Source organism: Vulpes lagopus, chromosome 23, assembly GCF_018345385.1.
Source record: "Vulpes lagopus strain Blue_001 chromosome 23, ASM1834538v1, whole genome shotgun sequence".
Taxonomy (NCBI): domain Eukaryota; kingdom Metazoa; phylum Chordata; class Mammalia; order Carnivora; family Canidae; genus Vulpes; species Vulpes lagopus.
Window position 1 is genome coordinate 29,845,743 of NC_054846.1, and position 23,422 is coordinate 29,869,164.

Sequence of the window (23,422 nt, forward strand, 5' to 3'; positions counted from 1 at the left end):
GCTGAACTGGTCAGGGAAGAAGCAGAGGCACTGACTGCCTTGAGGTCCCATGAGGAGATCCAAATGCAAGATCCCCAAATAGCAGGCTCGCAACAGGCCCAGTCCTTGAAGTCCTTCCACTTTTTATAACGCAAGGATATCAATTCCCCTTCCACTTTTTATAACGCAAGGATATCAATTCCCCTATGCCAGAATGACAGCCACCCTCTGTAAGGTGGCTTCTCTCACTGCAGCCAGATGGACTGGGGGGGGGGGAGGGAGTCCCCCAAAAAGGTGTCCTTCAACCTATGTAATTATCCTTTCTATTGAATTTGGGGTTGTGCATTCCCTATGTGCACTGACTAGGTCTTGGGACCCACCAGGCTGCTCTTAGTCTTGAATCTAGGAAGCCTCCCTTCCAGTTATGCGTGTAAGAAGTCCTGTTGGGTGAGGCCCAGAACCTTTCTAAGGGCTGAGGTTTGGGGTACAATTTCTCTGGAGACAAGTCTGGGCCAGGATCCAGGGATTTTCTCAAAGCACCAACGCAATGTTTTCCTGTCCCGAGGCTATCAGGGAGGTGGTAGAGAGTTTAGAGCCTGGCCTATAGACTTTCCCCATAAAAGCTCCCCGTTTATTTTGCCTTGCTCCACTTTCTGGAAATTTTGTAGATGCTATCAAAGGAGATTTGGATTTCTAAGTGGGTTATCTTATTTGTTCAGCACTTGCAAGCATGTGTGTGATTATCTACAAGCTTCCCTCTTCTCTGATTAGCCATCATCCTACTGAAGAGCTGGAATGGAGCGAGGAATGCTGAGATTCCTCCCTGAGGTTAGGGCTGTCAAGAGGCAGAGACCTCCTTAGTGCTGGGCAGTCCTGGCCAACTGCTGTTTACATCTCCTGTCCTCCTCCTCAGAAGGCTCACATCCTTAGGAATAAAAGCAGATCCAAATGGCTTTTCTCCAGTTTCAGAGAATTACATAGCAACAATTCAATCTCACCTTTGTGACAATACATCTGAGAGAGGCAGAAAGTGATACGTTATAAAAGTGGGTGAGCACAAAAGGTTAACATTATATTGGTTACCTGAAGTAAAATTTGCTATCTTCTTAAAGACTTTTATAGTGGATCCATTTGATATCTGAAAAACAAAGATAAAAAACAAATGAGTCTTCAAAATTTAATGTATTTCTCAACTTCATCCAGGAAGTAGATAGCTGGATGGATCTTACATTCTCTCACTTATTATTTATCAAGAGTGTCTATGTTGTGGGCCCTGTGCTGGAGCTATAATGATGACCAAGACACTGTCTCTCAAGGAGCTCATAGTTCTGTGAAGGAGATGAACGAGGCAGTGAGGTGTAGTGAGGCTGGGAGGGCGAGGAGAGCCAATGGGAGATGAGCCAACCCTGGAAGGAGGGAAGAGGAGGCTGTGCTAAGATGTTCCCCAGCCTTTCAGAAATCAAGAGAGGCTTGGGCTACTAGCTTTTTTGAGATTCCTACTATATTGAGAAACGCTGAAACAGGTATCCATAACTGTTGTCTAGTCGTAGGACAGAGCAATTTCACACCTAGGTATATACCCAACAGAAATAAGTACATATCCTGATAAACTATTTGTGATTGCCCTATACTAGAAACAACCAAATATCATCAATGAATAAATAATTTGGGGTGTGTCCATACAACAGAATATAAAACAACAGAAATGAGCAAATTATGTCTACACACCACATGGGTAAACCTCACAATAATGTTGAGCAAGAGAAGCCACACGAAGAAATATATAGTTTGTGATTCCATGCACATAAAGCTTTAAAAAAATGCTAAACACAAAAACAGTCAAACTATGACGTTAGATGTTTGGAGAAGAGAGTGGGGTTAGTGATTAGGAGGGGTCGGGAAGGGGCTTCTGAAGGACCCATAATGTTCTAATTCTTGACCTGAGTAGTAGTTACAGGATGTGCTCACATTGTGACCACACATCCGGTGGTACACTTATTTGTTCTCTATCCGGCAGGTATATATTTTTAAAAAGAAGCTTGTAAAATAATAAAAATTGCACATACTTTTAAATAAAAACTAAGTATAACTTACAGGAAAGCACTTAACGTTCACAGGGGTACAACTCAACGAATGTCCATTTATGTATATACCTGTGTAAACACTACCCACATCAAGATATAAAATATTTCAAGGTTCCCAGGAGTACCCCCATTGTCCCTTCCCAGTCAATAACCACTGCATCCTCAGCCAGAGGTAATCACTATTCCGACTTCCATCTGCTCTTGAACTTCATATAAATGGAATCCTATAGTACAGCTGGCTCTTGAACAACATGGCGGCTGGCGGTACTGCCCCCCACCCTGCACCATTGAAACTCCCCATATAACTTTTGACTCCCCCAAAACTTAACTGCCAATAGCCCACTGTTGATAGGAAGCCTTACCAAGAACAATTAACACATTTTGTATGTTTGATGTATTATATACTATATTCTTATAATAAGACAAGCTAGAGAAAATATAAAAATTATAAATAAAATTAGAAGATACATTTATAGTACTCTGTTGAAAAAAAAGGCATGTAAGTGACTTGTGCAGTTCAAACCTGCATTGTTCAAGGGTCAACTATATATATGTATATATATATATATTTTTTTTTTTTTTCTGATGTCTGGCTTCTTAGGGTCAACATAAGGTATTTGGTATTTATTCACCTTGTTGCAACACCAGTACTTTCTTTTAAAATTACTTTGTATTATTGCATTGTATGAATATACTACAAAAAACCTGCCCTACAATAAAAAGTATTGACACATGTTGCAACATGAACCTCAAAAACATTATGCTAAGTGAAAGAAGCCAGTCACAAAAGACCACATATTGTACGATCCCATTTATATAAAATGTCCAGAAGAGACAGATTTATACATACAGAAAATGGATTACTAGTTGCCCAAAGCAGGGGTCGGAAGAGTGAGGAGTGACTGCTTATGAATTCAAGGTTTCTTTTTGGGGTGATGAAAATGTTCTAAAATTAGATTGTGGTGGCGATTGCACAACTCTGTAAATGCACCAAAAACCATTGAATTGTACATTTTAAAAGGTGACCTTTATGGCATATAAATGATCTCTCAACAGAGCTGCTAAAAAAAAAAAAATGGCCACATATTTTAATGTACACATTTGACAAACGAATGCTTTTACCACACCGACACTCCACTACAGTGCCCGTGCGTACCCTCCTTTGTCAATGAAGTCAAGAGTTCTCACCTGAGGCCTTATGGGACTGTAGAACCCTGGGCCAAATGGCCCTCCAGTGCAGCCCTCCCCTGCCACCAACCAGGGGAAGGAGTGCCCTTCAGGTGACTCGATGCTAAGATGCAGAGGGCAGGCCTCCCCTCTTGTGAGGACTAAATTGTCCCAAGGGGCTAGTCCGCAAAAGTTTAAGACAGAGGGGCCTTGAGGAAGAGGCAGGTCAGGGATACCGAAATCTTTGCCTTCATCCTGGGACTGCAGATTAATAACCCTGTCGTTCTGGAACACGGCCAGATAAGTGCTTCTTCCCTCCATTCTCAAAGTCCTCAGTCTGTTCTGAATTCTAATAGTACTTTGGACCTAGTCCTTCCCCATTTTGGGGAAAAAATGCAGAAACCTAGAATTTCTCTTCTGGCCTCCTGCACACTGGTTATCAGCATGCACAAACCTGCTTAGCAAGCACCAGAGGATTAGAGCCTCCTCTCCTTCAGGCTGCACCCGCAGAGGAAGGAACGCGGAGCCGAGCCGCCCCGGCAGCGGCCCCGGCATTGCTGTCCAGCAGGCAGCGTCCAGCCAGCTGCTAGGCTTGGGCCAGAGGCCCCCAGCTGCAGTGTTCGCCACGTCTCGTAGGGAGGGGCAGAGCTGAGCAGGGGCTGGCTGGGCCACCGGGCCTCCGGACAAGCGTCTCCAGCATGGATTCGGAACTCTCACTGACTTCTTTGCCGTTCTGCTGTTACTACCAAACCATCCTCTCCTTTCCCCTTGAGCCATTCATTGTTTTCTGGTTGAATGTTCCATTCTCCTCCGTATTTGATGCAATTAAACACTCTGTGCAGGCACCCCGTTAGCAATACTCAGACACCAAGTTTATGAGAACGTTTGCACATCGTTAGAAAATTCCTCCCCACAAAGAGCTGGATATGCTCTGTTTCTAAGCCAATAAATATCTTTTCATAAAAGGAAGCTGGTGATTCATTCTGGGTAATTGTCAAAGAATGAATCCCAAACGGATCCTGTTGAGTGTTGAGCCAATACTCCACTACTGTCAGACGCTTTGTTTTGCTGAACGTGAGCACCCTTAGTCTATAATCACAAACACCACGGATGGGCCTTCTGATAAGGAGCGCTGCCAAAAGTTCAAATGTCTTTTCAAGAGCTGGCAACGACTCGCTGCTGGCACTGTGCTCAGGCATTAAGATAGCGCAGCCGCAGCTTGTAGCAAGGAAATTTTACTCTGAAATTATCTCCCAAGAGCAAGTGTAAAAGCATTTTATTAGTGGATGAGTTGTGTATGTGTGTATCTGAGTGTATTTCTAACTTTCCCAGCTGCTCTAGGGCTGGAACATTTCCCCCCACGTGACACTTTAACACCATTGTAAGATAGAAACTACTGTACTTAACAGATGTTGGGGTTGGTTTGCGGGGAGGGGGAGTGGGGGAAGGTCTCCATTTTCTATTTTGCACAAGTCAGCTGCTGCTGAGTTAAGGACAGAAATGCCTTTTTGAGAAGTGCTACCGAATCTAAAGTGTTAAAAATATGATACTGTTTGTTCCATCTGAGGAGCTCCAAATGCTTTCCTAAGAGTGACTCATTAATCCTCCTGTGCTCCTGTGAGGCAGGGAGCGTCCTGTGGGCCCCTACTTTAGGAATGAAAACCAAATTAAATCAAAGAAAGATTAATGTCACTAGATGGATCTATGGCAGGAATGTTTCTCCAGCCCAGAGCAGAGCTGGTAACACACGACAATTTCAAATTAAATTCCTTCCAGTCTCACAGTGCTCCAGGATTCAATGAGGCAGGAAGGCTGTGCCCCTTCCGTGATGACTGGCCCGTGTCGGGACAGGGTGGATAAAACCGTAGACTCCCCGTATCAGAATTAGGGATTGTGACCACACAGGGCAAAAAGGAACTCATGTCAACAATTTGAAATCACTCCTGAAATAAGCAGAAGGTAAATAATCCTCCAAGTCATGTCCAAGTGAAGGTGGGATTTCTTTGTGATGAAAATGCCACATTTCTTTGTGGCATAAGTTGAAGAAAATTCTATAAAAATAGGTTTTCTACATACAAAAGGTTGAACTTACATTTAACCTTAACAAAACTGCCACTTTTGTAAGTAAGAAATGGTCAAATATTGGTAATTTCATATCATGTAGCCTAAGAGACAAGCTGGATTTTAGCCTAAGAATTTTATGGAAAACTGTAAAATATTGTGACACTTTTTTTTTTTTCTTAAAAGATCAAAAACACAATAATCAATACAAAGCACCATGTGGAAACCTTTACTGGTACCCCTCATTCCGAAAATGGTCTTATATGAAAACAGACCTCTGTTCAGCAGGTGTCACCCCCACGACCTCTCCTCATTCCTGCTCTCCCCATCTCCCCTTAGCTCTTCTCATTGACACCCCAAGGCTGGAGGCAAATGAAAAAGGAGTCTCATTTCTCAGGGCCTGAGGGATAACCTCGCTCAGTCTATTAGCAAAGGAGGCTCGGGAGCCATCAGAACATTCCCAAAACACAAATCACACATGTGGTTTTTGACAGGACAGACTTCTATAAAGGATTCCTGAAACTAGTTAAAGTGCCACTAGGGCTCCTTCTTCTTCCCTGGAGCCTTGGGATTAAGCCTGGGCCAGTAGCAAGCTCCCTCTGAGGACTCCGAGGACCCTTGGAACCCTAACCTTGTCTTCTGGGAGCGAGTATGGCCTCTAAGACTGTGCCTGTCATTGGGAACCTAAGCGCTCCCCTGTTTTTTTTTTTTTTTGGTCAGGCTGGCGTTGTGAACTCTCAGATGCCTGAAAGAGGCCTCCCATCTGATGAGGGCAACCGCTGTCATCTTCAAGGAAGACTGGCCTTAAATGATGCAGGATTAGGCATAGGGAAGCATTTCGGTAAGCTCACAGACACGGGATTCATCAGAAGACTTTAGAAGACGTTACCTTTTTGAATTTGACATCAGAGAAGGTAGCTTACCAGGGTTTCTCATGATTTGGTCACTTCCCTCACCACGGCTGCTTTAGTGGCGGCAGGCATGGGCCACACACGCCTGGCTCCAAGTAAGGAGAAGAGCCACTGTCTGCAGGACGATTCCCTTATTCCATCTGCTTCCTATTCTCTGCTGATCCTTGGGGCATCAGCGAGAAGAGCTAATGAGAACTTGGTCAAGTTTTTCAGCCTCCCCAGGCCCTAGAATGGGAATAATGACCGTGTCCATCCCACCAGGTACCAAGGACTAAAGCAGGTGCCGTTTGTAAGGGCCCCCAGAACAGTGCCCGGTATACAAGCAGCACTCCGGGCTTGTGCAGTAGATACTGGAGTCGTCACCATGCTGTGGGAGACCTTTAGAGATAGTCAGATCCCTTCATTTTAGTATCACTGATGGCCCACTAGACTGGGAGGACCACTGGCTTCACCTAGCAGACATTCTGGAACATTCTTGTGAGCTTTCAATATCCTTTGAACAACCAATTAGCATGAGCAGTGGCCACTGTGGTATCAGCCTGCATCTCTCACGAGAATACCCTTCAACACCACAGCAGTGACACGTGTTTTCTGCACCTCAAACCTTGCAGCTCAGGAGGAGAGGTGCAATCTCTAGCAGAACACTTCCTGCCGGACACAATGCCTGTTGTGCACACTCGATAGCAAGGTGTGAGAGCAATAATACCATCCAGCAAAAGGTCACAGGGGAACGCAGGGGAGGGGAAGAAAGCCTGGACCCAGAGAACCGCCCCCCCCCCCCCCCCCCCCCCCCCCCCCCCCGCCCATACACCTGACCTCGTCAGCTCTAGAACACAGTGCAGCTTCCCTCACCGCAAATGACACACAGTGACGGCCAGTTAAGGAAGCACTCGGGGAGGAGCTGGTTATAGGGGACAGAGAGGCCTCTGCCTTAATGTGCTTGTAAGGGGCGTTATCTACCCCTTGTCCGCATGGGGCAGAATGAAACTGTAGCAGAAACCCGCCCTCCTCTGCCACATCGGATGGAAAAGGAGGGTAATAAGGGCATCTTCAGCCTAGGGTGGTGGTGGACGTGCACTGTGCGGATGCGTGTGAACAGTGCCGGGGTCGCTGCACAAAGCAACCAGCCCGTAGACGACACAGCATTGCCAGCAATTTGGGGCTAGGGATGTTGCATCCGGCCCATGAGATGCTAGGTTTCTGCTGTGCCTTCAGATCCCCTCGAGATCCCTGTTCTTCAAATCCATTCCAAGGAGACGGGCCACACTCCACTTGCCCCAAGGATGGAAAACAGGCGAGAAGAAACAGGCTCCCACTCCAGCAAGAGGACTTTGTTTAGATGGTAGGAGGAACTGGCCGTCACTAAAGATTAACTTTAAAACCTAACTAATTTGGGCTAATTGGAGGGAGATGAGTCTGAATCACTTAACATTCTGAGTTAGACCCTATTTTTAAACGAAATATAGGTTGGTGGTTTTTTTTTTTTTTTTTTTTTTTTTTTTTGCTTTCAAGCACTTATAGTGACTCAAACTAGGGTACTTTAGTAAATGAATAAGAGTGGTAATTAGCATCTTGTCTCTTTGGAAGGAAATGCAAGCTCCAGGAGAAAATTTTTTTTAACGAAAGGACAAAAGTAAGCTTCAGCCTACCCCTGTCAAATTACTCCAAATTTTAAATCTGCAGGGGAGATGCGGGGTATAGATTTCGGTGGCTGAGGGTGGTGGTGGATACCACCAGAGTACCCCCCAGCACTCTTTGAAACACAGGGTATTTGAGATGGTCTAGGCAGAGAGCACAGGGCCAATGACCTCCCCAGTTTCCTTCAAGCTCTCTGAGTTTATTTGCCTTACGGCTTAGCTTTTTAAACATAAGGAGAATCCTTTAAGCCCTCGTGTCCTAGTCTTGTCATTTATTACCACCATGTGGCAATGCTAGGGTATGAAGCCAATAAATCATTTGGACGGGAAGTGACTACAGGCCGGATTAATTTCATTATCATCCTTAAGCAGATAGGTGTCTAGTGCGGCCGGTGTCTCCAGCGAAGGCTGATGCTCCGTCTCTCCTGCCACCTCCCCAGCCTGGCGGGCAGCGCTGTGGCTCTTCCCTCTCCCGGCCGGGCCAGCTTGTCCTGCCTTCCCCATGACGGGCAGCGAGAGGCTGAGCCCTTCCCTTGTGGCCCACTTCCCGCCCCAGGTTGGGGGGCCTGACCGGGTGGCCCAGCCTTGCCGCACAGTGGGGCAGGCAAGTGCTTCAGTCACCAGCACCACAGAGGGCACCTGCGGCCGTGGTCCCTCCACACCTGCCGACGAGACCGCGCCCTACGCTCCTGACAGAAGCCAAGCGAAGCCCCCGTGTGAGCACCTGGCGCAGGCAGCATCCGGCCCCAGCCTCCTCCTGGCCACGGAGCTCCCTCCGGAGCACGGAGACACGTGCTCTCAGGACGTCCCCGGGGAGTTTCACAGACCACAGGCCTGTGCTCCTTGGCGGAGGACTCACAGGCTGGAAGTCTGGGCTGCAGGCGGTCGAGCACAGCAGCAGGTTGTCCCTCCACAGCTTTCTCTGCCACGTGCCCCAGCGGAGGCTGCAGGGACAGCACCCAGCCGGGTGTCACCCGAAGCAGCAATTTCCAGACCAGCTCTGGGGACTGCGCATCCAGAGAGCCCCAGGGAAGAGGTGTCCCCTGTCCCTCAGGAGCAGTCTCTGCTTCACGCCAGCGAGGGGAGAGCCTGTGGGGACCAAAGGCCTTTCCGGGGACTTCGCAGGCCTGAGGACAGGAGGCGCTGACTTTCCAAGAGGCCTGGGGGGCGGCTCCTGCCATCTCCTGTGGCCTCCTCTAGCTCTGGGTGCGCCCCGCCATCCTGAGCGCCATCCTGAGCGCCCTTACCCCAGAGACGGCCCGTCTGATCCCTCGGCTTGTCCCCATCTCAGGAGCCACGCGGTCATCTCCGGCCAACATCACTCACACCGGAAATTCTTCTAGCGGCAGCTGCTCAGGGTGTCCCCATCCCCAGGCTGTGCCTCTTATGCGGATCCCAGAGCCACACGGGCCACAGGCGTTCCCGAGGCGCAGATCCTGCTTCAGTGGCTTCCTGGGACTCTTCTCGGGACAAAAGTCAAAGGAGGAAGCTGACAGGGCTGCACCGTCTGTGTGCCCTCTTCGGGCCTCCCTCCCCAACAGGCTGTGGGGGGTTAAGCCGCAGAGTGTGGCGCCCCAGCGTGGGGTCCAGATCCCGGCTCCGGCTCGCTCTGAGCAGCTGCTGGTGCGGCCCCAAGCCCCAGCGCCCCAGCGCTCCCATTGCGGGGTTGGGCCCGTAGCAGCTCCTCCCTCCCAGGCCGGGGCCACAGGAAGGCCGGCGCCAGGGCTCCAAGGCCTGGGCTACTCCTGGCTCCGGCCTGCCCCCGGGCCCCCAGGGCTTCCCTGTGAGGCATGCCGGCACCGGCCCGGCAAGGTTCCCTTCACCCTCAGGCCTCTGCTTAATCAGAGCTTCCTCCAGGAAGCCCTCCCAGACACCCTGGGCCACAGCACTGTCACCCCGCAGGCGGCCCCTCGTGCCTGGGGCCCCTCCTCACCCCCTTGCTGAGGCTGTAGGCCACCCGGCCTTCGCCCCTCTGCGGGCAACCCTGGCACCGAGCAGAGAGCGGCCACAGCCGAGAGCCGAGGACGCGGCGCGCTGGGAGGTCACAGGCGCCCTTCCCACCTTGGGCTCAGCCCACATGTGGGCCAGAGGCCAGAGGAGCCAAGGCTGGCTATCGTAAACAAACAGGAGATGTAGAAGTTCTTTAGGAAAAAAAAAAAGGCCCCTCTGCCAAGGTTATGTGGTTGTGCGAACACCGTAGAGGGAAGTGAGGTGACACCTGCCACCCAGACTGCAGGATGCGGAGGGATCAGTACATGACAATCAAAGGCCTTGCAGAGGGGGACCCAGGGGACCCGCAGGCCACGAGAGGCAGTAATTCCCGGCTCTTCCAGAAGCGCGACTAAGGAAGCAGTCTGCAAACTATGCCAGAAACTGGTGGGAGTTCTGTGACTTAAAAAAAAAAAAAAGAAATTACGTGGCATTACCTGGAGGTGAGCCGGTTGAGTCAGGACTGGGCCTGGGGGGGAGCGTCGAGGGCTGAGCCCTGCTCTTACCTCGTAGTGGCCGATGGTATTTAGCTTGGTTATTCCGTCCTCGAGGATCACAGACGAACTGTCAATATCCAGAAGTTCTTTCTGTCGCGTCCCCACTTGCAGCTCTGGGAAGGAAAAAAAAAAAGAGAGAGAGAGAGAGAGTGTGTGTGTACTTTGTTCTCTGAAATTATAGTGAGAAAGTTTAAAGGTTACTCTGTGATAATAGCAGCAATTGTTATTTATAGATACAACTTAAATAAAGTGGCTAATGTTTGTTTGAAGCTTCGGAGATAATATTAGCCAAGACGGGTCACCTGAGCTTTGTTTTGTATTTGTTTTGTGTTTAGGGCTTTGACTTTTTTTTTTAAGATTTTATTTATTTATTCATGAGAGACAGAGAGAGAAAGAGGCAGAGACACAGGCAGAGGGAGAAGCAGGCTCCTTGCAGGAGCCCGACGTGGGACTCCATCCCGGGTCTCCACAGTCACCCCCTGGGCCGAAGGCGGTGCTAAACCGCTGAGCCACCCGGGCTGCCCAGGGTGCCCAGGGTGCCCAGGGTGCCCAGGGATTTGACTTTTAAGCCTGTGTCTCTCTCCCTGACGCTTACGCTCTGAGGCTAAGCCAGGATGTCAAACCAATGAGAACAAAATAATGCCCCCTCGGGGGGCCGACGCTCCCGGGCAGGTGCGCTGTGAACCATCTTCTCCAGGCCCCGGGTGGGGGTGCACAGCCCGAGCCACACGGTTCACACTCTGTCGTGGAGCTGGCCGGGAGGGGGCCCACTGGTGTGCGTTCTGTGCGTGCCTGAGCCCTCCCAACGTTTTTCTTATTACTAATGTCAACTCAGCACCAACGCTTTTCAAGGTGAGGAGAGGGCACATAAGCGTTCAGGCTGTGTCCTCTTTTAAAGAACAGGGTCATCTGATGACACTGGCGGAAGCTAAGTGGCACCGTCCCCTGAGCTCAAGTGTCTTTCCCCAGTTAAGTCGGGTCCCACCACCTGCTGTCCCAGGGGGGCCAACGCCCGCCATTGACACCGTCCCTGAGGCTCCGGGCCCCCGAGTGTGTGAGCCTCGGCTGGAGGCAGCCTCAGGTGGAGGCTTGCTGGGCCCCACCGACCACCAGACAACAACGCGAAGCTTCTGGTTGGCTTGCTCTGGCCCCCGCCTTCCTGTACCAGGAGGAACGGACGGGCCTGAGGCCGGGAGCCGACAGGACGCCACTAGGCCCGGGTGGCTGGGGCTCCCCCAGAGCCTGACGCTCCCCTGTCCCCTGTTGCCTGCCTGGGGCGGCCTCTCGGACCCGGCCTCAGCCAGGTGGGCCCCAGGGCCCCGGGTGCCCGCAGTGCGCCCAGCGAGGGCAGCAGGCGGGGCGGACGGGAGGTACCTCGGCGCCCTCTCTTGAAGCCACGTCACCTCGTGGCGGCGGCCCACGTGCGGCTTCTCTCGCAGGCTCCGGGGCGGCCTTCCCTGCACGGCCTGTGAGCGGAGGCTGGGCTCGGGGGCCAGGGGCCATCCTCGCTGCCTGCTCCCTGGAGGCTACAGTCGTACCCTGAGGGGACGGGAATCCTGTCACGCTGCCCGTCACGGCCGTGACTCTACTCTTCTTTCCTGTCCCGTTATCTGCTATAAAATCCCACGACGGTCCCTGGGGAGGGCTGCGGGCGCTCAACTTTAAAATGTTGATGAACATCGAGCCGAGTGGAGGCCGCTGCTCACTCGCTCACTCGCTTGCTCGCTCGCTCGGGCGCACCCGCCGCCTCGCAGAGCCCGGAGAGGAATTCAGAGCAGATGCTGCCTGTGGTGGGGGAGCGCGGGGAACACACCTAATGCAGGATGCGATTAGCATTAGCGGCGTGCGCTGGAGGTAACACCCAGAGCCTGAGCCACCGGCTAATGACACACTCGGTATCACAACAAACAAATCAAATGCCAACGTGGAACGCGACACATACAGAGGGCGCAGGGTTGACGCCTTTGTGTCCTTCCTGATGCGAGGTGAATCCATTCAGTCTCAGGGCTAGCAACCTCATGCATCTGATTTACAAACATAATATCAACAACAACAAAAACCAAGACCCAGCGTCTTGGAAGGACAGCGCTTCCTAGGAAAGGAATCCCCGTGCTCCCCTGCAGCCCCCAGGGCTCTTGGCCCCCAGCCCTGCCCGTGGGGAGCAGCCCAGGCCACTAAGGGGTCAACTGGTGGCCCGGCTGCTTCCAGGCTGCGGGCCAGGGAGAGGGGGTGGCGGGGACGTTTCCTCGGGGCCTGGCACGAAGTAGCTCCCTCCCTGCCTTACCGAGGCCGATTTCATTCAGCTGAAGGCCATAAGGAGAGCCGTTCTTGCTTAGGAATGCCTGGAAAATCTTCTCTTTGGCTTGGCCTATGGTGTCACAATCAAGAACATTGACTGAAATGTTCCGACACACATCTGCACTCTCATTCTCGGGGATCCTCTCAAAGACGACGTTCAATGCCTGCAAGAATACAAACAGGTTTCCAAGTCTATTAGATAATTGCAACCTGAAAGGCGGTCATAAAAGACACCCACCTCGGCGGGTCCTACTAATACCCCTGACAGCACATTAGCAAACGCTGCGCCGCATTATACTACTTTCATCTTTTCTCTGTAATCCATTCTTTTCGGAGATAATGGAAAGGAAAAGAGGAAAGTGAAAACTCTCATTACAGAGCAAGCATTGAATAAATACATGAGAGTAAAATATATACACACATAAATATTCTAGAAGTGGTGGCTTCTAATTTCACCCTCCAAACAAACAAACAAAAAAAAAAATGGAAAAGTTTCCTCAGTAGATGAGGGCAGGCTGGTGATTATCTTCTTTATTAAGAGGACCAGACAGGGATCCCTGGGTGGCGCAGCGGTTTGGCGCCTGCCTTTGGCCCAGGGCGCGATCCTGGAGACCCGGGATCGAATCCCACATCAGGCTCCCGGCGCATGGAGCCTGCTTCTCCCTCTGCCTGTGTCTCTGCCTCTCTCTCTTTCTCTCTGTATGACTATCATAAATAAATAAAAAAAAAAAAATTAAAAAAAAAAAAGTATGCAGATGATAAATAGATGTTATTCTTAGTTATACTGATTACTTTTAAAAAACAAAAAAAAAACAAAAAAAAAACAAAAAAAAAAGAGGACCAGACAGTCCCAGGAGCGAAGTGCCAGGTGACAGGAAAGGTCAGGAGGTCCCCGCATCGATCCTACTGAAGGAGGTCACTTTTGAAGGCACAGCATTAACGACGATAACATTTATCTCCCCTTCTGCCCCGACAGCCTCATTCACAGTTTCCCGAGCCCTCATTAAAACCCGAGGTCCCCACCCTGTAATATTGTTCCTGCGTGGATTACTTTACATTTCGGTGCTATTATTTAATGTTTTGTCAGCCAACACTCTCCTGGCGCAGCAAAAACTCAGAATCAGAGGGATGGGGGAAGGAAGGCCTCTGTGAACATGTGAAAACACAGAGCTAGGGAGTATTTCGAAACAAATTTAAAAGCAATTTCAGGTTTACTCTGAGAACACACACACATCTAACACAAAGCAGTTTACCTACTCCAGCTCCTCGGGGGAACGGATTTGGGGAGAGGCTATGAGTACTCTGCGATTAGCGTAATGTATGGTTTGGATCCCAGGACACCTTGGCCATCACAGAATCGAGGGTATGGTACAAAATGCACAGTTATTGAGTGTTTTTGAACCTGGATGCAATGAGGGAATGTAAAATGATTACTGGAAATGTTAAAAAATAATGAAAACACATTTAAGGGGAGAATGAAGATCCTTAGGGAACAAGGATCCTTAGGGTTCACTCAACATTCAAATGGTCGTAATGACAGCACGTGCCTTCTAGTGTTGTTACAGAGATTCACGTGAGATGATGCACATCAAAGGCTTGGCACAGGGCTAGGCTGCTTGGAGGGGGCAAGATGATGGAGATGATGATGAAGGTAAAAGTGGTGACTGTTTCATGTCCCTTATCAGAATTATTATGAGGGCTAGCGTCGTGCACCCTCATTTGGAGACTCAGGGACCCCCCCGTTCCGAAGATGAGCAGCCAGGCCTGGACCTCATGCTCTGTATCCAGCAAAGTAAGGAGCGTGTGACCTGCAAGCAGCGCCTCGTGGCGCATCCATTCTAAGGTCCAACTCTAGAGTTTTCTCTGCTGCTCAGTGGGAGTCACAATGCAGACTGGCCCTGGGCGCCTGTGCCGGTGACCTGAGTTAAGCTCGGGGCACGGGGGTCGGGGTCTGGCGGACAAGCCATTGGGAGATACAAAGACGGCGGGCCCGGGGACGTGGGAGCAGGGACTTGCAAACCCTGGGAGGGTCTCAGAGGCACGTCTCCTCTTTATGGCCTTTAACCCTGACACCCATGCTCCTGCTTATGGTTACACGCACGCAAATTCTCTTGGTCCAATTCTACCTGACAATTAACACTGTGAAGCGGTGGAGTCTGAGCCCTGGGGGAAGCAGGGGGTCTCAGCCTGCAGTTCCCTTCATTCCCAAGAGGGTCCCTCCTCACTGGCAGTCTGAGCACACTGGGGATCAGGGCCAGTTGAGGCTCAGAAGGGAGGCTGAAGGCCCCTCTGTGCACAAGCCCAGAAACCCCAGACGGGACAGAGGCTGGGAGTGCCGGCAAGAGGGCAAGCACTGGGTGGACCATCTAGAAGGAACCAGGGTAGCCACCCGTGCCAGAGTCCTCGCTCTCACCTTCCCAACTCAGCACATTTACTGACATCCTGCCAGTAATGGGCACACTTCTTTTAATCTTCCCAGCCCCCTGGTTAGAAGACTGTGTTACCATTACCTCCCCCTTTTTGTTTTAAAGTAGGCTTTAATGTGGGACTTGAACTCACAACCCCGAGATCAAGACTGAATGGTGATCAAGAGTCAGACACTTAACCAACTGAGCCACCCAGGTGCCCTCTTCCTTTTTTTTTGAAGTAGGATTATCTGCATTTTTGAGGGAAGAAGCCGAGGCACAGAGGGGCCAGACAACCTGTCCCGGGGACACAGCTGGTCGGTGGCAGAGCCCGGAGTGGGCACCACAGAGCACTGGGTGACGGGCTCCCTCCTCCTCCCACCCAGGCCCCCCTTGCTCCTGCTCCCACCCTCTAGCCCAGGAACCTCAGGTCTGGGGAGCCCTGTTTTAGGTCGGGCTACACACCTGACCCCCAGGGTGGGCTCCCTCATGGCCCGCGGGGACCTGCCGAGGCCTCTCCTTCCTCCACGGGAAGGAGGGCGGCTCCGTGATTCCACGATTCCACGGGCCTTTCAAGGATAAAGCCAACCAGAAAGCACCTTTTAACCAGAGCTCCAGCCATCCCGGCTCATTTAATAGTTTCATAGGTATTTGTGAAATAAGACTGTGTGACCACCCAAGGGGCACTATTGTCTTTCACAGAAACACCTCTTTACAGGCAATGTTCTACTTAAACACATTACCAAAAGGAGAGGGAGAAAAAAAAATCTTAACTGGATGTAAAAGAATGTAAACCTGCCACTGCATCCACAGCTAGATGGATGGGGAAAGGGAAGGTGGTATTTGAGACAGGCCACAGGGAATTGTGAGAGTCAGTTCCGACACAAGTTGATTTTTTTTATGCTGCTGATGCATTAGTGCTCCACCAGCCATCTCCTATGGCAGAGGGGGTGCCGGGGGCTCCCAGCGAGGGCCCTACCCCTTCACCCCACCCCGGGCTCAGAAAGCACACGCTGGGCTTTGCTCCCCATCAAGGAAGATCCCCCCACGGAAGGGCCACCTCGCCCCTTACCACCCCATTTAAGCCAGGGTCTTCCCTGTGTCCCGCTCGGTGCACACCGAGGTATGAGGAAGGCCTTTTCCATCTTGAAGAAAAACTAAATTAATGGAGAGAAATTCCTCAAATTTAAGTTTCTGTCACAAGGTTTTCTATACTTGCTAGCATTTGCTAACATCTGTTCATGATAGAATCAAGTAAGAATCTGTCTGATTTAGCCCAAAATGACTGGTTTCGTAGGCTTATCATGAATATGTCACAGATTGTCTTTGGGCAAAGCACTCCCATGAGTTTCAGATTTATGGATAGTGGTGAGGCATTTCCATTGCCATGTCCCCAGAAAAAGAGGAAAGAGGCCAAGGTTTTGGGGGTTTTGGGATTTAGTGTGAGGGCATATTTTAGTTGTTTTCCCTGTCAGGCCCTAGACAAGAGCTGGCCAACTTTCTGTAAAAGGCTAGACAGTAAATATTTAAGACTTTGAGGCCTGTATGGTCTCTGTCACAACTACTTGACTCTGCAGTTGTAGCAGGAAAACAGCCAGAGACAATAGTAAACGGATGTGCATGGCTGTGTTTCAATAAAACTTTATTTATAACATCAGACAGCAGGGCTGCATTTGGCCCACAGGCTCTTGTTTGCTGATCCTGGTCTAGGCAATGGTGACTTCGAATGGAATGCTGACTTTGACGATGTCAAAAAAGACATTTTGGGGAAAAAAATGCCTCTTATCTCCACCATGATTTGTTATAAAAGTAACCGTTTTCTGAGGAGTACAGGTATAAATAAGGATCCTTACCAATGAAATAACAGACTCAATTTGAGCTATAAAGAAGAAAATTAAATACTTTTGTACTTAGGTAACTAAATTATTTTCTAATCCCAAGATTATGGTATGAGAAGAAAGGGCATGAAGAGGAAAGTCATTTCAAGCACTCATTTAATGTTAATTTTTCATTTTCCACTGCTTGCCATCAACGAGGGAATGACTTACCTAAAATGATTATAAAAAAATGGTTTCACTTCTTTGATCAGGATGCTCAGAACAGTAACTATGAAGTTAGTAATGGTTTCGGTATTATTGCAAGTCATAATGGAAATGATTTGCACTATGGTAGAAAAAGGGGGGGGACAAAAACCCAAGAATTGTTAATTAACTTCACTGTTTCTCCACAAATGCTAGGAGTATTAAAAACAAGATTGCTGAAGTGCAAACATCAGGCTTTAATGAACAATGGGATGTAATTGAAGTAACAGAGAATGACTTAATCGGGACAGTGGGTTGTTTAATTATGGGGATAATGGATCTTCTGAAAGGGACAAGCTAAATGGAACAGAAGGAGCCGGGGACGGGTGGGGAGAGCCGCTGTGTCAGAGGCATCAGGGACGAGAACCTCTCTAGAGTGGCTAGGGCTCTGTCCTAGAGGAAGTGGCCTGTTAAACACGATTGTCCCCAAAACGTAACTAGTGGGTGCAGAGAGACCCCCCCCCCGCCCCCGGTGCCGGCTGGCATGAATTGTCAACGGGCCGTCCGGGAGGCATGAAGATTTCTATAGGCGTGTAACTGTACTTTTTCTAAGAATTTCTAATAATCTTAAAGACTTTCTCATAGATATGAGAACGAGGGCAATAATATGTTTGTCGGAACACGGTTTCCCAGGGTGCCAAGATGCTATCTCTCAGATACAGCAGATTGGCAGCCTCATTTCCTGGGTTTAAGAGTTCAAAAAACCATTTCTCGCTTAACTTTGATTACAAGTCAAACTTCTCTTGCTAATTCAGCACACTTGCCACGAGTTATTGGGTTTTCTCATCTCCTTTTGAAAGTGAAGCAAATGTCCCTTCTCCTGCGTGGTGCGCATTGCTAGAACTGAAATCCTCCCGCCCTCCTCCGTGCTCCCCAAGTTTCAGGCGACCTGCTCTGAAATCATTCTCTCGACACTAAACATGGGGCACAGGAAGGCGGGCCTGAGGTTTCCTCAGCAATGCAACCGAACATGCCTCAAATGTTGCAAAGGGAGAAAAACCACAGAGCAAGGAGGCTTATTCCTCTTCCAGCTGTCACATCTGGATGCCCTGATGTTGGAGGGGGACCGAGTCCTGCATGTGCAAACCCTCCCCAATGCTGGCCTTGGGAGGGATAATGGGTCAGGGTGGCCTTTTCATTGACCACCAGCCTCAGTGCCCTGATGGGGAAGGATGATTCCTCGGTCCTGGGGGAAGGGTGACTGTACGGGGGGCTCTGCTCACAGCCGAGGGAAGACAGAGAGGCTTCCCTCCCAGGATGCACTGAACAGAGGATTACTTCTCCGAGCCCATGTGTCAGTAGAATGATTTCATGTATAACAAATTGGCAGGATATCTTCATGTTCTAGAAAACACCCCACACCTCAGGGAGAATACATCCTAATCTTAGAGGTGTGAAACCTAACTCTCAGGTTGTTGTGCAAGGCGCTGTTTCCGAGCCCTCAGCCACGCAGGAGTTTGGGGCCTTTTTTAAGTGTGTCCCTGTCATGGCACAGGCTCTGTCATTTCAAGTTGCTTATGTGGCTGCTCTTGATTTTTTTTTCTCTGACTTTTCTTTCCTTGAAAGAATTTACACAAACACACACACACACACACACACACACAATTGAGTTTGTTCAGCACACCTTGGTTTTCAATTACATAAACCACCTCAGGCAAATTTAGAAAATCAAGATCACAAACCACTGGGTATACATGACTGAGGTGAGGGGTTGGTGTGAAAGGAAGAGAGGGAGGAGGGAGGAGGGAGGGGGAGGGAAGGGGGGAGGGAAGAGGGGAGGAGGGAGACAGGGAGGGGGAGGAGGGAAGAGGGAGGAAGGAGGAGGAGTAGGGAGGAGGGAGAGGAGGGGGGATGAGGGAGACAGAGGAGAGGAGAAGGGGGAGGGGAGGAAGGAGAGAGGACAGGGGAGGGAGAGAGAGAGGGGAAGAGGGGGGAGAGTGGGGGAGGTGGGAGAAAGTGGAGGAGGGAGGAGAGGGGAGGGGGAGGAGGGAGACAGAAGAGAGGGGAAGAAGGAGAAGGGAGGGGAGGAGAGAGAGGGAGGAAAGAGGAGAGGGAGTGAAGGGAGGAGGGAGAAAGGGGGAGAGAATGGGGGTTGGTAGGAAGAAAATTATAATACGATGGTTAAGGCTGTGGGAACTTGCTTGAAAGGAAATGAAAAACCCTGAATTTTTTATATTGACCTTCTGCTAACAGTTTGTCACACAAGCATCACCCAGATCATGTGCCTCCCTCTGGAGCTTCTAACGTAACCACCTACCATGGATCACACAGGTGGGGACAGGTACAATAAAAGGCATTACAAATCATTTTTAAGGCAAGGCCCCTAGAAACCAGTGGCCAACCCCTTTTCCAGTCTCTGTCTACTGGCAAATCTGCATTTGAAAAGGAAGATTTATCGGGATTTCTAAAATCATAATTTCCCATTAGCCTTTTCCCCAGGGGCTATAGAGGTTGGGGGGGGGGGGGAACTCCAGTAGTTGACATGAATTCCTTAAACATCAAGAAACATTTTGATGACGCGTTGAGAGTTAACAAATCCCAAACACATGGTCTTAATTGACTGTGAAATAAATAATGTTTCAAAATGAAAGGTGGAAAAAATGTTTCTATGTAAAGCATTAAAAAGGATTCAAACCTCAAAAGTTGCTTCAGGCATTTGACTTCTCCTCCCCACTCCCAGTCTGGTCCTCGCCTTCCTGTTGGGGGTCACGTTTTCATGAAAGGAAATTACTGCTGGATTCCTCCAACCTACATACACTCACAAATATTTCTCTTTGGGGATCTGTGGGCTTCGATAATGTTTCGAAGTAAAAGCGTAGACCTCTCTGGGGGTAAGATGAGGGCCCTGCATTTGTCCTCAATCACAGGGGAAGGAGTCACAGGACCTGATGCAAAGTTTGTCCTTTGTTACACTGGGAGTAGCTGGAGTGTTTAAGAAATATTCTGACTTACTCAAAGGGAAGGCCTAGGCATTGGTCTACCTAGATCTGCATTTCCTTTTAATTTTTTAAAGATTTATTTACTTACTTGAAACAGAGAAAAAGAGAGAGCACGCATGAGGGCGTGGGGAGGGGCAGAGGGAGAAACGGAGAATCTCCAGCAAGTGCTATGCACAGCGTAGAGTCTGACACGGGGCTCAATCCCATGGCCCTGAGATCACAACCTGGGCCGAAACCGTGAGCTGGACACTTAACCGACTGAGCCACACTGGCGCTGCCCTGGGATCTGGATTTCTAACAAGTGCCCGAGGAGATGCGAGTTCAATTTAGGAAAATCTTCACAGGTCAAGCCAGGGCCGTCAAGGCTCTCACCCCTGCAGCACCCTGGGAACCGGCGCCGTGAGTACCCTCTCCATTTAACAGGTGAGGAGACTGAGGGGCAGGGAGGTTTGGAAGCTTGCCCCACATCGCACAGTCAGCCAGGGGAGGGGTGGGAGGCAAACGTGCCTGGCTCCCCGCCGTTATACCCACACTTCTCCACGTGTGGGTCCTGGGCCAGCAGCGAGCTCCTCAGAAACCCAGAATCCCGGGCACACCCCGACCTACAGAATCAGAAAGTCCGGGGGTGCGGGGGCTGCCGGGCAGGTGCTTCACAAGCTGTCTGGCTGATTCCGCCCCTTGCCACCTCGGCCACACACAGCTTGCAGAAACAGAGCGCTGAGGAGTGTTGACTTGCTCCTCAGGCTCCGGCCCTGTGGATGGCAGCTGAGCGTGGTACCGGCCTCGGCCTCGTTGCGGGGAACACCACATCTGGCAGTGACCTGGACCCATTTCGACCAGTTTGATCTCTAGACTGTTCTCCCACCAGAGAACACATATCCCGGCCCCCAGGGCCGTGGCGCCTTCTCCAATGAGATGAACCCTTCCAGAACAGTGCCATCGTTATCACCGCCCAGAGCTAAGCCACAGGAGACTCAGCCCCCTTACTGGGTAACACCAAAACCCTACTGTGCCTTTCCTTCCCCTCCTCCTCCACTAACGAGTCTCCATGAAGCTAGACATCAAGCCAGACAACAGACAGCGATCTCCTTCCCCAGTCTCTCTGAACAGAAAAGCACAGAAAATGCCTATGTAATTTTGGAGACACTTGCCACACTTGGCCCTCTCTCTACAATTTGTGAATGGGCAAGAAACTGGTCTCTCTTCCTTCGGGGAGGGAAGAGGGTGGAGGTGGAGGTGGGGATGGGGATGGGGTTGGGATTGGGGTGGGGATGGGGATGGGTGGAAAGGAGTTCTCAAATGGGCAAAACCCTCCAGCAGCCCGGCAATCATCTTCCTGTGATTTACAGCGTGCCTCTAAAAATATCTATGAGATCACAGAACATTAAGTGCGTGACACCAAACATTTGTAACTAATCCGCGAAAATAAAGTAAGGGTGTCATGTTGCACGGGGAACACAGTGGAATTTGTCTTGTGTTATCATTCTAAAATAAGACGGCCTCAATTTGGTTGAAATATATCTTCACACATTGTCTTCCAGAGCAGAGCCGTTTGAGAAATTCTGATTGCAATTATAAGTGCTGAATAGGGAGTACTTTGCATTTCCTTTGACGATGCTGAAAGCTATAAGCTATCCTGATATTAAAATCTTTGGAAATTGATGAGTACCCCAGGTGTCATTACAATTCTCTCCCCCCGATCCGAGTAATTAAAATCTATTATGTGAACACGTGTTAATATTTTATCAACTACTGTTTTTAATTAACTCATCGTCGGAGGCCTCCCGCAGTAGGCGTGATACTGCTCTAAGTGACCCCCCCACCCCCCATCTAGCTCCCAGCCGGGCCTGTCTCGGGGTCTTGGAGGAAGGCCTCCTCACAAACGTACCACGGTATTGAATTCCGGAACCTGCCACAGCAGCCAGTCTTCGTTCAGGGTGTACAGGGCTTTGCAAGTGATTACATCCACGGGACCCTTGTTTATTTTCTGGTTCAAAGTCGTCACCAGCAAATAGAACGGCTCTCCAACAGTCTCCTTGGAAAAGACACAAAAGCGACAGTGAGCTGTCTGCGGAATCCACCGCGCCTTCCCAAGAGTGAAAGTTTCAGTTTATGGCAGCACGACAGGAGACAGGAGGCAGTGTTTTCCAACAATCGACACGAGACTCCCAAGAAAATACATATTGCTCTCCTCGGGATTGGGCGCAAAGCTCAGGGAATGCCATCTCCTCCCCCCGCCGGACGCCCGCATCTAGGGGGCCACAGCGAAGTGGAATTCCCAGCGGGCGGTTCCTCTACGTTGAGGCTCCCACAGGGCAGACTGATGCTCAGCAGCTACAGTGTGGATGCGGACCTTTGACTCTGTTTACGTTCCTACCTAACTGCCTTTGGAGCAAAGCAAAAATAAAGGGCATTTAAAAGAAAATACACAATGATTAACCTTGGTAACCAGAATAAACGTCGGAACGGTCTGTACAGTGGCCAAGGGGACGCTTTTTGGTGTTAAGAGCTTCTGATGAAGGAAGTGGCCTTTAGGCATCACCCCTTGCGGTCCCCCCACCGGTGCCGCCCTCCACCCCATGGTGTGCAGGGCCGGTGGTGCCTGGGCAGCCCTGTGCGCCTTTGCTGGCGGGGACCCACCAACGTGCTCCAGCTCCCTTCCCTGGACCAGAGCTAGTTCCGCCGGCCGCCGGCTGGCCTGGCCCGAGGACCCCTGCCTCGAGCCCCTTCCTCCCGCCAGGCTTTGGCTCCCAGGGGCGCGGCAGCAGGTGCCCCCGGACTCCCAGTGGCTCAAGCGGGCGGCTGGCGAGCTGGCTCCCCCGGCCCACAGCGCCACGCGGGCTACACGGGCGGTGTCGCCGTCACAGACATTTGCCGAGTAGGCGCGAGAAGAGCGAGGGCCAGACCTGGAGTCACAGCAACCGCCCTCGGCCTAGGAAGCCACCCGAGCCACCAAGGCTTCACGCGAGTTTCCAGGCCCTGCTTTCAAAGGAGAGGGGGGGGGCACCCCCGTCTGCCCTGCTTGCCCCGAAACGTAAACCCAGACCTCTCCTAGGCCTCAGCCTCCCACCGCTCACCTGTCCCATCCCACTCCTGCAAGCCCACGGGCCCTCCCTGGCCCAGGGCCTCCTGCGGCCCCTTGGGCATCCTACACTCCACCGGCTCCCCGGCACTTTTCCCATTACTTTTCCTCATTGAATCCTCTCATCTAATCCTCTGAGGCAAATATCTGGCCATTTTGCGTGGGGGTGAGGGTGAGGGGTGGGGTGGGTTAGAGCACAAGGAACAGACTTTCCCCAAGTCCCAAGTCCCTGGGCTGGCCTGTGGGAGTTAGGACTTTTCCCTGCTGACACATCCTTGAGTCTCCTCCTTAG

At 50.6% G+C, this 23,422-nt stretch overlaps 1 protein-coding gene across 2 annotated transcripts in view; it reads right to left on the reverse strand.

Annotated features, from left to right (window-relative positions):
• PLXNC1 (plexin C1) overlaps window positions 1–23,422 on the reverse strand; it is a 138,095-nt gene that overhangs the window by 11,866 nt on the left and 102,807 nt on the right. For both annotated transcript variants that reach the window (XM_041738315.1, XM_041738317.1), the window contains exons 21-24: window positions 21,937–22,083; window positions 12,610–12,787; window positions 10,335–10,438; window positions 1,063–1,117 (exon numbers count right to left, since the gene is read on the reverse strand). In XM_041738315.1, coding sequence (XP_041594249.1) covers window positions 1,063–1,117; window positions 10,335–10,438; window positions 12,610–12,787; window positions 21,937–22,083 — 484 coding nt within the window. The remainder of the gene's footprint in view (window positions 1–1,062; window positions 1,118–10,334; window positions 10,439–12,609; window positions 12,788–21,936; window positions 22,084–23,422) is intronic.